Source organism: Gadus morhua, chromosome 11 (assembly GCF_902167405.1).
Source record: "Gadus morhua chromosome 11, gadMor3.0, whole genome shotgun sequence".
Lineage (NCBI taxonomy): Eukaryota > Metazoa > Chordata > Actinopteri > Gadiformes > Gadidae > Gadus > Gadus morhua.
The window spans coordinates 18877997-18891231 of NC_044058.1; the positions used below are offsets into that span (position 1 = coordinate 18877997).

General features: G+C 47.3%; 1 protein-coding gene across 1 annotated transcript in view; it reads left to right on the forward strand.

Moving 5' to 3' along the window:
- The window catches only part of LOC115553395 (TGF-beta receptor type-2), a 28775-nt gene extending 15788 nt beyond the window's left edge, over positions 1–12987 (forward strand). The window contains exons 4-10 of the mRNA XM_030369575.1: positions 353–651; positions 959–1207; positions 1651–1764; positions 2675–2812; positions 4547–4688; positions 10236–10363; positions 11636–12987. Coding sequence (XP_030225435.1) covers positions 353–651; positions 959–1207; positions 1651–1764; positions 2675–2812; positions 4547–4688; positions 10236–10363; positions 11636–11914 — 1349 coding nt within the window. The 3' untranslated portion in view covers positions 11915–12987. The remainder of the gene's footprint in view (positions 1–352; positions 652–958; positions 1208–1650; positions 1765–2674; positions 2813–4546; positions 4689–10235; positions 10364–11635) is intronic.
- The last annotated feature ends 248 nt before the right edge of the window (positions 12988–13235 follow it).

Here is a 13235-nt window from a genome sequence, read left to right on the forward strand (position 1 = left end):
ACTCCCCTCCTCTCCTCTCCCTTCCTCCTCCGCCAACTCTCTCCTCCTCTCCCCTCCTCCACTACCCCCTCTCTAATTCCCCCCCCCCCCTAATCTCCTCTCCCCCTTCCCAACTCTCCCCCCTCCTTTTTCTCCTCCAGCCCCCTCCTCCTCCACCTCCCCTCCAACACCCCTCCCCTCCTCAACACAAACCTCCTCACTCGTTACACCCGCCATCACTCATCAATCTCCTCCTCTCCCTTCACCTCCCCTCCTCTCCACTCCCCTTCCCCCAAAAAACCTCTCCATATGTTACACCGATCACTCATCCTTCTCCTCCTCCCCCTTCCCCTCCCTCCCCTCCTCTGTCCAGTGGTGGACGTCACCCAGGAGGTGCCCATGGCCTCCGTCATCCTGATCAGCCTGCTGCCCCTGCCCGTGCTGCTTTGCGCGGTGGTGGCCATGTTCTACTGGTACCGGGTGGCCCGCCACCGCCACATCAACCAGGAGTGGGAGAACGGCCGCAAGAAGCGCAAGGCCAAGGCCGGGGGTCTGGACTGCAGCGACGCCTGCGCCATCATGATGGACGACGACGGCTCCGACAGCAGCTCCACGCACGCCAACAACCTCAACCACAACACCGAGCCGCTGCCCATCGAGCTGGACATGCAGGTGCCTGGGTTTCTTTGTTCTGTTGGCTTCCTTGTCTTTTTTCTGTTTGGCCTGTGGTGAGATGAATGGATCTAAACAAAAGTGAAAGTAATTGGAGCCATCGTGCTTGATATGCTGAGTTGTTGAAGGGCGATCAAGAGCTATTCACTTTTGCTTAACTTAGTTCATATGCTGCATTTTGGATGATTGAGTCCAATTTAATCCAATCCAAGCATTTTCCAGCATTTTTCTATCTTAACTCCATGATACACATTTCACACCGATGCATCTTACTGACGTCCATGTTGGCGTCCCCCTTTGGCATCAGGTGGGGAAGGGCCGCTTCGCCCAGGTGTACAAGGGGAAGCTGAAGCAGAGCACGTCGGACCAGTTCGAGACGGTGGCCGTCAAGATCTTCCCCTACGAGGAGTACGCCTCCTGGAAGAACGAGAAGGACATCTTCTCGGACACGGACCTCCGGCACGAGCACATCCTCCACTTCCTCACGGCCGAAGAGCGAAAGGTGGAGAAGCAGTACTGGTTGATCACCGCCTTCCATCCCATCGGGAATCTACAGGTGGGTGAACGGAACACCGGGAATCGGAGCAGGCAGCAGAGCTCTTGCAGCTCCTTACATGCTAGCTGCCCTGGCTAATGTCTGCTCTGTTGCTCTCCTCTGATTTGCGTTCTTAAATGTTTTAATTGAGAGTGGCTCGATGGCTCAACCCGCCAGGGCACTAACCACGCGGGCAAGGTTCAATTCCCGCCTGAATCCTGTGCTACATGTCATTCCTACATGTCTCTTCATCAATGCAATTCCATGTTGCTCTTCCCTGTCCTGTCCATTGAAGGCACCAATTTTTTTTTTCTAAAAGATGATCTTATGTTAAAAAATCTTAGATTACAATAATGATCCAACCGTCTTTGACAAACTACTTCAAATATCACTTCTCGTCTCCTGTGAATTTCCTTCCCCCTCTCACTCTTCTACGGCTGTGTTTCTCTGCTCCGCTCGGACAGGAGTACCTGACTCGACACATCATCAGCTGGGAGGAGCTGAAGGTTCTTGGCAGCTCCATGGCCAAGGGAGTGGCCCACCTCCACAGCGACCACCTACCCTGCGGACGTCCCAAGGTACCCCCGCAATAACATTGTTTCAAACCCTACGGCCTTAAACAAATACCGTCACTGACACTGCAACCTTCAAGCCAACACACATACGTTTTTTAACCGTTAACCTTCGAGGGCCCTGGCTTGTAGGAATGTCGAAGGTGACATATTATACCACCTGGTTTGAGTGTGATTAGCCGTTACAAGCCGTTCTGAAAATGTGCCTCTTCTGACATCACAAGTGGGCGTGTCCACCTAGATGTTTGCTGGATAGATCAGTGTACCACCCTACCAGGTGGACTGTAGTAAACGTTGCTCTTCTTTCCATCATATATCTAGGTGGACACGCCCACTTGTGTTGTCAGAAGTGGCAGATTTTCAAAATGGCTTGTAACGGCAAATCACACTCACACCTGGTGGTATAATATGTCACCTTTTAGTAGGGCTGGGCGATATGACGATATCATACCGTGGACGATATGAAAGTGTCTACCGGGAGAGATTTGGCCATATCCTTTATACCGAGAGAGGAAAAAAATAAAATAATAATAATAATAATTTTGTATTGAAAAAACAGTTCAATGTTTACAAGATGTTTGCACTATATGACACTGCAGTTAATGACAGATTGTTTGCTACTTACTCCTTTGTAAGCATGGAAATTCAAGTTCAAAATAAAAGAAAAAACGGATCAAATTTGAAGTATGGTTATTTTAAGCCATTTATTATTTTAATTTACTTCAAAAATACCATATTGTGATATATATCCATATCGTGATAGAAAATTACTCATATCGTGATATAAGATTTTGTCCATATCGCCCAGCCCTACCTTTTAGTGTTTCATGTTGAATCAATGTCTGCTGTCACAATGTTTCCCGCCTCATCCAGGAACTGTCTTTTGATACTGATGCCTCTTTGTGGATGTCCTTAGGTTCCCATCGTCCATCGGGACCTGAAGAGCTCCAACATCCTGGTGAAGAACGACCTGACGTGCTGCCTGTGTGACTTTGGCCTGGGACTCCGCCTGGACAACTTCCTGACCGTGGACGACCTGGCCAACAGCGGGCAGGTGAGAGGACATGTCCTGGCTGATAGTGTTAGCCATCCATGGAACAAAATATCCTCTGGCTTTTTTCATTGCTGCTGTGTAGGAGATGGGGAATAACAGGAATTTGTTATTGGAGAAATTCCTCGATCTCTCCTGGTACTCGCTGTACTATCTATCTCTCTCTTTCACAAACACTCACTCTCTCTATCGATCTTTATCTGTCTCGTATCTTTCCTTGTGGAAAGGATTATTATTATTATTGGAATGTAGTAGCATTAGTAGTAGAAGCGAGTAGTAGTAGTGAAAGTCATAGCAAGTGTAGTAGCAGTCAATGGTTACATGTAAACCACTTCCTTGGAGAAATCCCCATGAGCTGCATGACCAGCTGTGTTTTAAAATGTGTTTGGCTGATCTTGCAGATTAGGGAAAGCATATTCTCTGTCCCTCAGCGTTTTGGGAGGTAGGCCTTTCTGTGTTGTCATCTAAGCTCTGCGTATTGTGCCACTGTAGGCTTATTGTGTTGTATTTGGAGTAAGATAAGAGCTGGCCATGTTTGTTTATCTTTACACACGGCGAGAGAGAGAGAGAGAGAGAGAGAGAGAGAGAGAGAGAGAGAGAGAGAGAGAGAGAGAGAGAGAGAGAGGGAGTAACTGAAAGATTAAGTTGGTGAAAAAAAAAAAAAAAAAGAAGTGGAGGTGACCCTGATTCTCCCTTGAGCTCTGTCTGTCTCCATAGCTTTACATACTGCTCTCAATCTGTCTATACGTCCTTTGTTCCTCATTGTCCTTCCCTGATTTATGATTCACGGCCAAACATGAGCAACAGGTGGCAATGACTTGAGTCATTCGCAAACCCAGACACTTACACACACACACTGCCTTAGAAGAGGCTAAATGTCTAGCAGAGAGTTTCCTCTTTTGTGCACATGCCCAGCGTTCGCAAATATCTAATTTTTTCCATAACAAATATATCATAGTTTGTAGGTGCTTTAACGATCTCATTGTGCACGCTTTTCCCTAAATTAGATTGAAAAAATCAAACCTGCTTAACATTGCGCCACAATCCGGCCGTGCTGAACCAGATTTTGTTTGAACAAGATTTCACGGATACTATCTATGGATTTGTATTAGATAGAATGCATGTGTAAAGTTACATTTTTCTTGCGTGACACAGGAACCTGAGACCACCCTGCTGTCTCAATAACCTTGAACCAGTAGGAAAAGACTCAGCTGTCATCCCTACTACGGGCTAATAATGATCAATATAGACAATAATACAGACAGAGCCAAGGTCTCCTCTCTATCTCTATGTCAGGCAAAAATATGACCAAACCCAGTGTTGAGTATATTCATTGTCTCATAAATCTGATTTAAAATTAATAATCAAAATTTTAATAATAATCTTAAATCTTGGCAGTGGGGCATTTCCCTTTTCTTTTCTTCCCTTCATATTGGTTTTGACCAATCACCTCACTGGAGGCTGGGCTCTGTAAGAGTCTGATTGGCTGACATTAAACACACTCAGCCAGCACTAGTCAGGTTTTCCTGGTGGGAAGAGAAGCATGAAACACCCTGTCCTAAAAACCCACGCTCTAAGAAGACGTGTCTGTAAAGGTATTCAATCAACATCCTGTAGACCGGCCGCTGTATAAAAACACTTGTTAGGATCCCCTTCTGAAGCTTCATCCAGCACAGTAGGACTACGGGGTTCCCAGGCCGGTGTGTTCATGATCCTGGCTGTGTGTCCGATGTGCAGGTGGGCACGGCGCGGTACATGGCCCCGGAGGTCCTGGAGTCCCGGCTGAACCTTGAGAACATCGAGTCCTTCAAGCAGACCGACGTCTACTCCATGGCTCTGGTGCTCTGGGAGCTCACGTCTCGCTGTGAAGCCATCGGAGGTCAGCAGACACACGCGCGAACCGTGCACATGCACACGCACGCACGCACTCACGCACGCACACACACACACGCACGCGCATACACTCAAGTCTCGCTGTGAGGCCATGGGAGGATACATGTGCACGCACGCACACACAAGCAAAAGTTTGTAAGCAAACCCACACACAGGAAACACCCACCCGCCAAAACATAGACATTCACACGCAAACACACAGACACCCACCAAAACATAGACGTTCGCCCGCGAACACACAGACATACACTTAAACAGACAGACAAAGGTACAAACTTAGATATATATAGATATATATATATATATATATACCCGAGGAAAAACAATCCTCACAGACATCAACATACACATATAGACAAAAACACAAAGTGATAAAAACACATACAATCATAGAATCACCATGCTCACAAGCAACCACACACACACACACACACACACACACACACACACACACACACACACACACACACACACACACACACACACACACACACACACACACACACACACAAAATAACACACACACACACACACACACACACACACACACACACACACGCTTTCTGTCCCCATGAGGTGTGTAATGCTGTATTGGTATTACATTTTAGCGCATTTACAAATGTGTATGTGTGTGTGTGTGTGTGTGTGTGTGTGTGTGTGTGTGTGTGTGTGTGTGTGTGTGTGTGTGTGTGTGTGTGTGTGTGTGTGTGTGTGTGTGTGTGTGTGTGTGTTTGTGTGCATTCCTGTGTGTGATTGCAAGCCACACATGGCAGGAGGACTTTTTAGACTGTGGTTTCCTGTGTGGTAAGGATCAGGGTTGTGTGTTGAAGGGTTATGCCTGGCACACACCAGACCAGACAATTCAAAAAATGTAAAAAAAAACGTAGAGCTCACCTAAAGATAGTTGAAGACGCTGTTAGCTGTTTTTTAGTTGTTCAATGTTTAAGGAAACCCCTTTTTTGGGGGCTTATTATTCTGTAGTGTGCACCCAGCATGAACAGAGGCATGGGCCTCCATTCCTCCACCTCCACCTCCACCTCCATCCCCACCTCCAGCGCCCAGGTCTGCTGCAGCAGCAGTCTGTGGAATGTCTGATATTTGGATCGGAGACGATCTCAGTTCAGCCACTTGTGCCCTTATATGGGCAGGGAAGCAAGGCGAGAGACAACTGAGCATGGGAGAGAGACAAGGAGCAAGAGAGAGATTGTAAGTCGCTTTGGATAAAAGCGTCTGCTAAATGTAAATGTAAATGTAGAGATAGACGGATATAGGGTCAGAGAGTGAGAGAGTGCACATGCATCTCCAGAAGGGTCAATGGTCTCTGGTTATTTGTTTGTAGATGCTGCTCTTTGTGTGTGTGTGTGTGTGTGTGTGTGTGTGTGTGTGTGTGTGTGTGTGTGTGTGTGTGTGTGTGTGTGTGTGTGTGTGTGTCTGTGTGTGTGTGTGTGTGTGTGTGTGTGTCTGTGTGTGTGTGTGTGTGTCTGTGTGTGTGTGTGTGTGTGTGTGCGTGGATGTGTGTGCGTGCGTGTGTGCATGTTAATACAGTCTAGTCGTAGCAAAGATGTGGAGGAGGATCTATGCTCTGTCATCCAAGCCACGTCTTACCTAGACCTTAAAAACCAGACAGTCACATTCCATCAGAAGTGTGTGCATGTGCGTGTGTGCGTGCGTGTGTGTGTGTGTGTGTGTGTGTGTGTGTGTGTGTGTGTGTGTGTGTGTGTGTGTGTGTGTGTGTGTGTGTGTGTGTGTGTGTGTGTGTGTGTGTGTGTGTGTGTGTGTGTGTGTGTGCGACAGGAAGAGAGAATGAATGAGAGAGACAGATGCCCCTGATCTGTCTTTGTTTCTTTTTTGGATCTGATTCGGGGGGTTTTCTGTCTGTGTGTGTGTGCGTGTGAGTATGCGTGTCAGTGTGTGCATGTGTTTGTATGTATGCCTGTGAGAGTACGTGTATGTGTGTGTGGCATCTGCCTCCTTATAGTTTCCCTGCTCCACCCTAACAACAGGGGAGGGAGCCCTGGATTGAAATACTACCCTATCCTGTTGTTGTTGTGGTCAGTTATAGTACATCTCTCTCCTTCTCATTCCATCCCTCTCTCTTCCTTCCCAATGTATTTGTCCCCCCCCCATTTCACTCTCTTCCTCTCTCTCCTTTTCCTGTGTGATGGCTAAAGTTTGTATCATTTCAATTAAATCTTCTGGGGTCATTCTGTTGTATCTCAGGGCATAGTGGGGTTTGTAGGTTGGTGTGCCCAGTGTCAAAACATGTGACCATCCTCATTGCGTTTGGGATTGGCATTGGGATGGGCTCCTATTGGCTGCTTGCCATTGATAGGAGAACAGGGAACCAGACACGACTAGATGATTGGCCCAGCACAGTGTTCAACATTTCTTGGGAGGGTATTAGGTGAGGAGCAACAGGTGTTCTGGCACTCCAGGAACTGGCAGTAATAGTAGAGGATTATATCTGAAGACCCTGCTGTTTTGCTTTGAAGTCACAATGAGTCAGTTAGTGTTTTTCTTTATATGGAGTTATATTGTCGGCCTCGGACAGGTTTGTGGTTAAAGTTATGGTCTTTCCCGCCCGGCACTTAAACTAGTCTCGCTATCTCTCTCTCATCACTCAACCTTTATCCTAGATCGGCTTTTCCATCTACCTCCATCCATCTTTTACTCTCTCTCTCTCCCTCTCTGTCTCTCCCGCTCTCTACATGTCTAACCATCTACCTCCATCTATCGCTCTCGCTCTCTCTGGATTAACTTGACTCTGACCGGGAGCTCGTAAAGAAAAAGCCCGCTTGGCAAAAGGGTTATAGTTAAACAATGTCATAATGACTCTGTCCACAGACCCGGCCACAGGAATCCCGCCTGAAACTTAAGAGTGTGGTTTCTCGTAACGGACGTTGAAAATATAAATAAGGAAATGCTATTCATGTACGTTGCTAGTCGCGAGAATACGTACGTACGTACTATAGAATTATTTTTTTATTATATTTTTTGCAGCTTTTCGCAACCGTTTCCTTCTTTTCCTTCTTCTCTTTACTCTTATCCTCACATCCCCTACCCTCTGAATCCCCGTTCCTTCCCCGTCGTTCCCTGGGTTTGTTTGGCCAGGCGTCGGACACGCTCGGCCCGTTCCCCAGCTGGGCCCACGCCCTTCACGTGCGCGGTCGACCAGCTCACTTCCTCGGACCGCTCCCTTTTCAAAGCAAACAAAAAATACTGAAGAAAAATCCTCCTCCGCCCCGCGAGGCAGGTGGGGGTCTCGGAGCGCCACGGCAACCAGGGCCCCCCACTGCCCCCCTCGGCGAGGTCGCTGCCAACCTCTGGGCGACGCAAGACCCAGACAGATAATCTGGAAAGGAAGCTGTCGTAAAGCCGGCCTCCCTTCCCTGAGACCGCGCTGGGATGCACGGGGCCCTTACCGCGGGGCCCCAGACGGTAGAAACACACACCCCGGGGAGGAGGAAGAGGGAGGAGAGCGGCGGGAAGGAGACTCCAGGTGCAGCCTCGTGTGACATGTGTTCTGAAACCGCAGCCTAGCTCTGCGTGTGAGGCCGACCCGTAGCTCTACCGGGGCAGGGAGGCCTTGCAAGTCTCCCCGAGGAGGGTGTAAACAAGTGGCGCTTTTTTCTTTTAACAGCTTCCTCAGCGGACCGCTTGAGGAATTCCTCACTTTCCCTTATTCGCTCTGCTTCAGTTCGAGTTGCTTATTTGTAAAACGGGGCTCACGGGAAAAATAAGCACAAATAATGGGGACATGATGGCGATTGCATCACCGACCCGCAGGGTTTTATGGCCGTTCGACAAAATCTGCAGCGCATAACTGGGTAATTGTGATAATGACTCTCTCATGCCCCCTCGTCGGTTTGATGAAACACAGACCGTTGTTTTCTTAGCGCTCTGTTTTGAAGCGCGTTCTCCCGGGGGGCGTCGCGCCGTGCTGCCTCTGCGTCGACTCCCGGACACCGTTTGAAATCGGTGATATTTGGAACTCGACATGAAACCCAAACAGCCGAGAGGTTGAGGACGAAAACCCAAACTCCCTGGCGTTTGTGTGTGTGTGTGTGTGTGTTTGAGTGTGTGAGTGTGAGTGCGTGGTTGTGTGTGTCAGTGCGTGTGTGTGTGCGTGTGTGTGTGTGTGCGTGTGTGTGTGTGTGGTTGTGTAAGTGTCTTAAGGTGTGTGTTTGCGTGGGTGCGTAGGTATGCATGTGTGCGTGGTTGTGTATGTATGCATGTGTGTGTGCGGCTGTCTGTTTTGATGGATGGGCGGGGGGCTCGTTTTGGACTACTGTAGGGGTGGGCGGGTTCCACTTGCCGGAAAAACAGGAAACGTGGGCCTTGCAGAGTCAGCTTCTCTGCGCAGTCCCAAACAAGGCCCTTCAATTCCTGTCCGTGGAGCTCCACTCCGGCCTTCACTTCCTGTCCGTGTAGCTCTGCTCCGGCCTTCCCACTTCCTCTGAGTGTTGGAGGACACACATGCCACAGAGACCCCAGAAGCATCATTTATTTCATCTAAGTGTGATTTATTACATTACATTTCTGACACGTCATGAAATCGGGAGTCAAAGACAAGGCCCGGCGGTGCAGATTGGGGCAAAGTTCAGGCATACAGGATGTCAGGAATGCTGGGAGAGAGATGTTTTTAAAGGTTTTTAGGGGAGTCTTTGTTAGTGCCATAATGCCATACTATTAGTGATGGATGTGCGGCTTCCTGGAAATGTTTTCTAGATAGACTATATTTGGCGATGTTATTGAGAAGAAGAAGAAATTGTTTGTGGATCACAGACCTTATATAATAGTACAGAATAGCATTAGGTCATTAAAATGTATTAGGCATTACCCGACCAATAAATACATGAATGACTAGATGAGACGGGATTTCAATGAGTAAATCAATAAAGTAATTTTCAATGTAATTTGGTTGTGATAGAACAATGTCATTTCACAAAGCCGCCCAGCTTAAGTGCAGCTGTTAGCATCTCATTCCTCTTCGTTACTGTCGTCTGAGAGCCGTCTCTTTAAGGTTACAGACAAACTCTGCAGCTGTTGTGAGTTCAATTTCATGAGGTCTGGACACAATCCCGGAACTCTCTTTTTCATGTTTTAGCGTTTCAGTACTCCAAGCTTTCTCTTATTACCTTAGGCGTTTTCCCAACTCGAAAAGAAAAAAAGGAAAAACTGACCCATGGTGAGTTTGGTGTTTTGAACGCTCCCAGGCCGGGGGAGGCATCGGTTGCTGGTATCAACTGAACACTTGTTTTTACAAACAAACGCTGGTCACGTGCCAAAGATCGAGCGCTGCCTTTGTCGTGGAAAGCATTGTGAGACACAAACATAAACAACTGAGGACAAAGATGTGATGTCAAGATGACTAAGTTGTTTCCTTGTGTGGAATGGCCGATGATCCCTCATACCTTAGGTAGTGTCCACAACCTTTTCTAACCTTGTTCTGTGTGTGTGTGTGTGTGTGTGTGTGTGTGTGTGTGTGTGTGTGCGTGTGTGTGTGTGCGTGTGCGTGTGTTTGCGTCTGCAGAGGTGAAAGACTACGAGCCCCCGTTTGGCTCCAAGGTGCGAGAGCACCCCTGCGTGGAGAGCATGAAGGACAACGTGCTGAGAGACCGCGGCCGGCCCGAGATCTGCAACTCCTGGCTCAGCCACCCGGTGAGACACCTCAGCTCCTTCTACTGCTACACATGGAACCACTACAGGCAACACACGCATTCATAGACAGATGAGACACCTCAGCTCCTTCTACTGCTGCGCATGGAACCACTACAGGCAACACACGCATTCATAGACAGACGAGAACCCAGTGCAGTGGCCGAATCGAAACCTTTGCATCGTATACACCATGCTAGAGTGTGCACTGTTTTCTGGCGCGCTATTAGTATGTGAGCCAAAAGTAAAAAAGAAATCCCGGAATTCAACCTGCCGGCCGTAATTGATGGAGACGACACGCCGCAAACCCACTGAGTTATATGTGTACAAACAGAAGGATATTTGTTGTATATGATTGCAATAATAATACAAATATTGCGGTTGTAATGGTTTTTAATAGAGTTTAATAGTCGCGGCAAAGGCATTTGTCCTTGGGTCCAAATGCATTATGGGTATTCCAAGACTCTAGTGTCCATATATTTGAAGAATTAAGATTTTTTTTGTATACTCTTTTTTATTGCATAGTAAGTAGTTATGATTTCAGACAAACCTCATACTAAAACCATCCCTTATCTATCAGAGGTTTAGTTTTCTCACTTTTTCCCACGTCCCACGCATTCCCACGATTATGAAAGATCATCGGTTTCAAATCAGTTTCCCAATCCATGTTTTAGTTGAGCAATATCGTCCCCCCGACTCATATAAACAAGACTAAATGTCTAATATCATCGCCTCTTACACACGCATATGGTGCAAATGATATTTGCTTTTTGGCAACAACTACAACAACATCAGCAACTGCTGGCCAACCAACAGATTCCCACCCAGGCCGCTTTACCAGAACTCTGTTCCTCTCTCACTCTCACCACCACCCTGGCCTTCCCAGCATGGGGTAGCCCCCTGTATTCCACTCCAGTACAGTACGCTGAATTCCCAGTTAGACAGTTAGGCTGCTCGATTATTGGAAAAATCCTAATCCCGATTATTTTGGTCAATATTGGAATCAGGATTATTTTAGAGTTTGAAAACATGATGCGTTTAATCAGCATTTCTCTCCAAAAAGAAAACACTTTCTATCTGAGAACGTTGAAATTTCCCCTTAAAAATAACACAAAATGTTAAAATAGAAAATAATGTAAACTCGATAATATTAGTTTGGAGACCGTTTGAACCAAACATCGAAATTGCAATCAAACTTTGATTGATCGCACAGCCCTAGTCCCAGTACCAACACCTCCCTTCTCCCCCCCCCCCCCCCCCCCCCTCCCATCACAGGGCATCGCAGCCATCTGCGGCACCATCGAGGAGTGCTGGGACCACGACCCGGAGGCGCGGCTCACCGCCCACTGCATGGCGGAGCGTCTGGCGGTGGTGGAGGACGAGATGGACACCCTGTCCAGCCGTAGCACCTCCTCGTCTGAGGAGAAAGTGCCCGGGGAGGAGGAGGAGGAGCTCAAGGTGTCGGCGGTCGAGGGGCTGCTGCAGGTGGACGCCAAGATCATGGAGATACAGGACGTCAAACCCCTGGACTGTTCGGTGAGCGACGAGAAGTAAAGAGGAGGTTTCGTTAGGATGAGGACGTCGGGATTAGGGTTTTTTTTGACGCCGGTGCCGCAGCGCCGGGAGGATTCAACGAAGAGCACTCGGTGTGAACGTTCAGATGGTCAGCAGTGAGCTTGTCAATAGCGGTGTTAATGCGCAAGGAGCCCTGCGGAGTAGAGCTCCTGCATTCAACGCCTTCAACGGAGGAGCTGGACCTTTGGGGTAAAGCCACGGGGACACAGTGTCACACCAACTACAGTCCATCCATCCAGAGCCTCAGCGCGTAAGCAACCGTCAAAGGTCGAAGGTCGTCAAGAGGCGAACTGCATTTTGACGAGCTTACGAGGGCTTAAAAGCTAAAATGCTAAAGTAAACTGGAAGCTTTAAATGGGTCAATAGGCTAAGCACCCGGACAGTATTTTATGCAGCAATCAATACAATCAGCCATTACCAAAAAAGGGCATCTTCTTTGTAAGAGAGGGCAGGAAAGAAGAGTATATTTTATTTGCACTTTACCATGGGAGAGGAAAGCATTTCAGATGTTCCAATGTCTAAAGTGTTATGTCCATGTCTGAGGGAGTTTCAGTAAGCCAAGATTTCTCTTTTGTATAATGTTGAGCCATATTGTAAAACTAATGACTTTAAGAGTGTGTGTGTGTGTGTGTGTGTGTGTGTGTGTGTGTGTGTGTGTGTGTGTGTGTGTGTGTGTGTGTGTGTGTGTGTGTGTGTGTGTGTGTGTGTGTGTGTGTGTGTGTGTGTGTGTGTGCGTGTGTGTGTGTGTGCATGACCAGAGTATGTTAAGGTGGTGTGAATGTTTTTTTAACCAAAATCTGCAGTGTAAACCTGCTTACTGATGTGAACAGGTGTTAACAGGCACAATGTAAATATCAACCACACAGTCAATGTACAAATCATTACAAAGGGAAAGTAATCATACTACTTATCGTGAACGCTATACAAATAAATATTTTACAGAGAGATATGTTTGGGATTGCTATATTTCTATCTGTTTTCTAGCTAAAAAATATTGATTGTTTTACCATTCATTGTATATAGTTTTATGAATAAATGTTTTATGAAAAAAAGAAATCTAGATGTTTTATTTCATCAAACAGAGCTTTTCAACATTTCCATTCATTCCCAATCATTTTGTAGATTTTAAACCTTTACTGTTGTAGCTTCATGTTACGGTCTGTGAAAGACAAAACATCACTCCCCCCATGGAGGGGAGTGAAAAGGTTTGCCCAATGGGGGTGTAAGAACCCGCACACCCGGCAGCTAGTACCATTCTAGCAAGACAGATGGCTACACACCACCCAGCTTTTACTGGGCT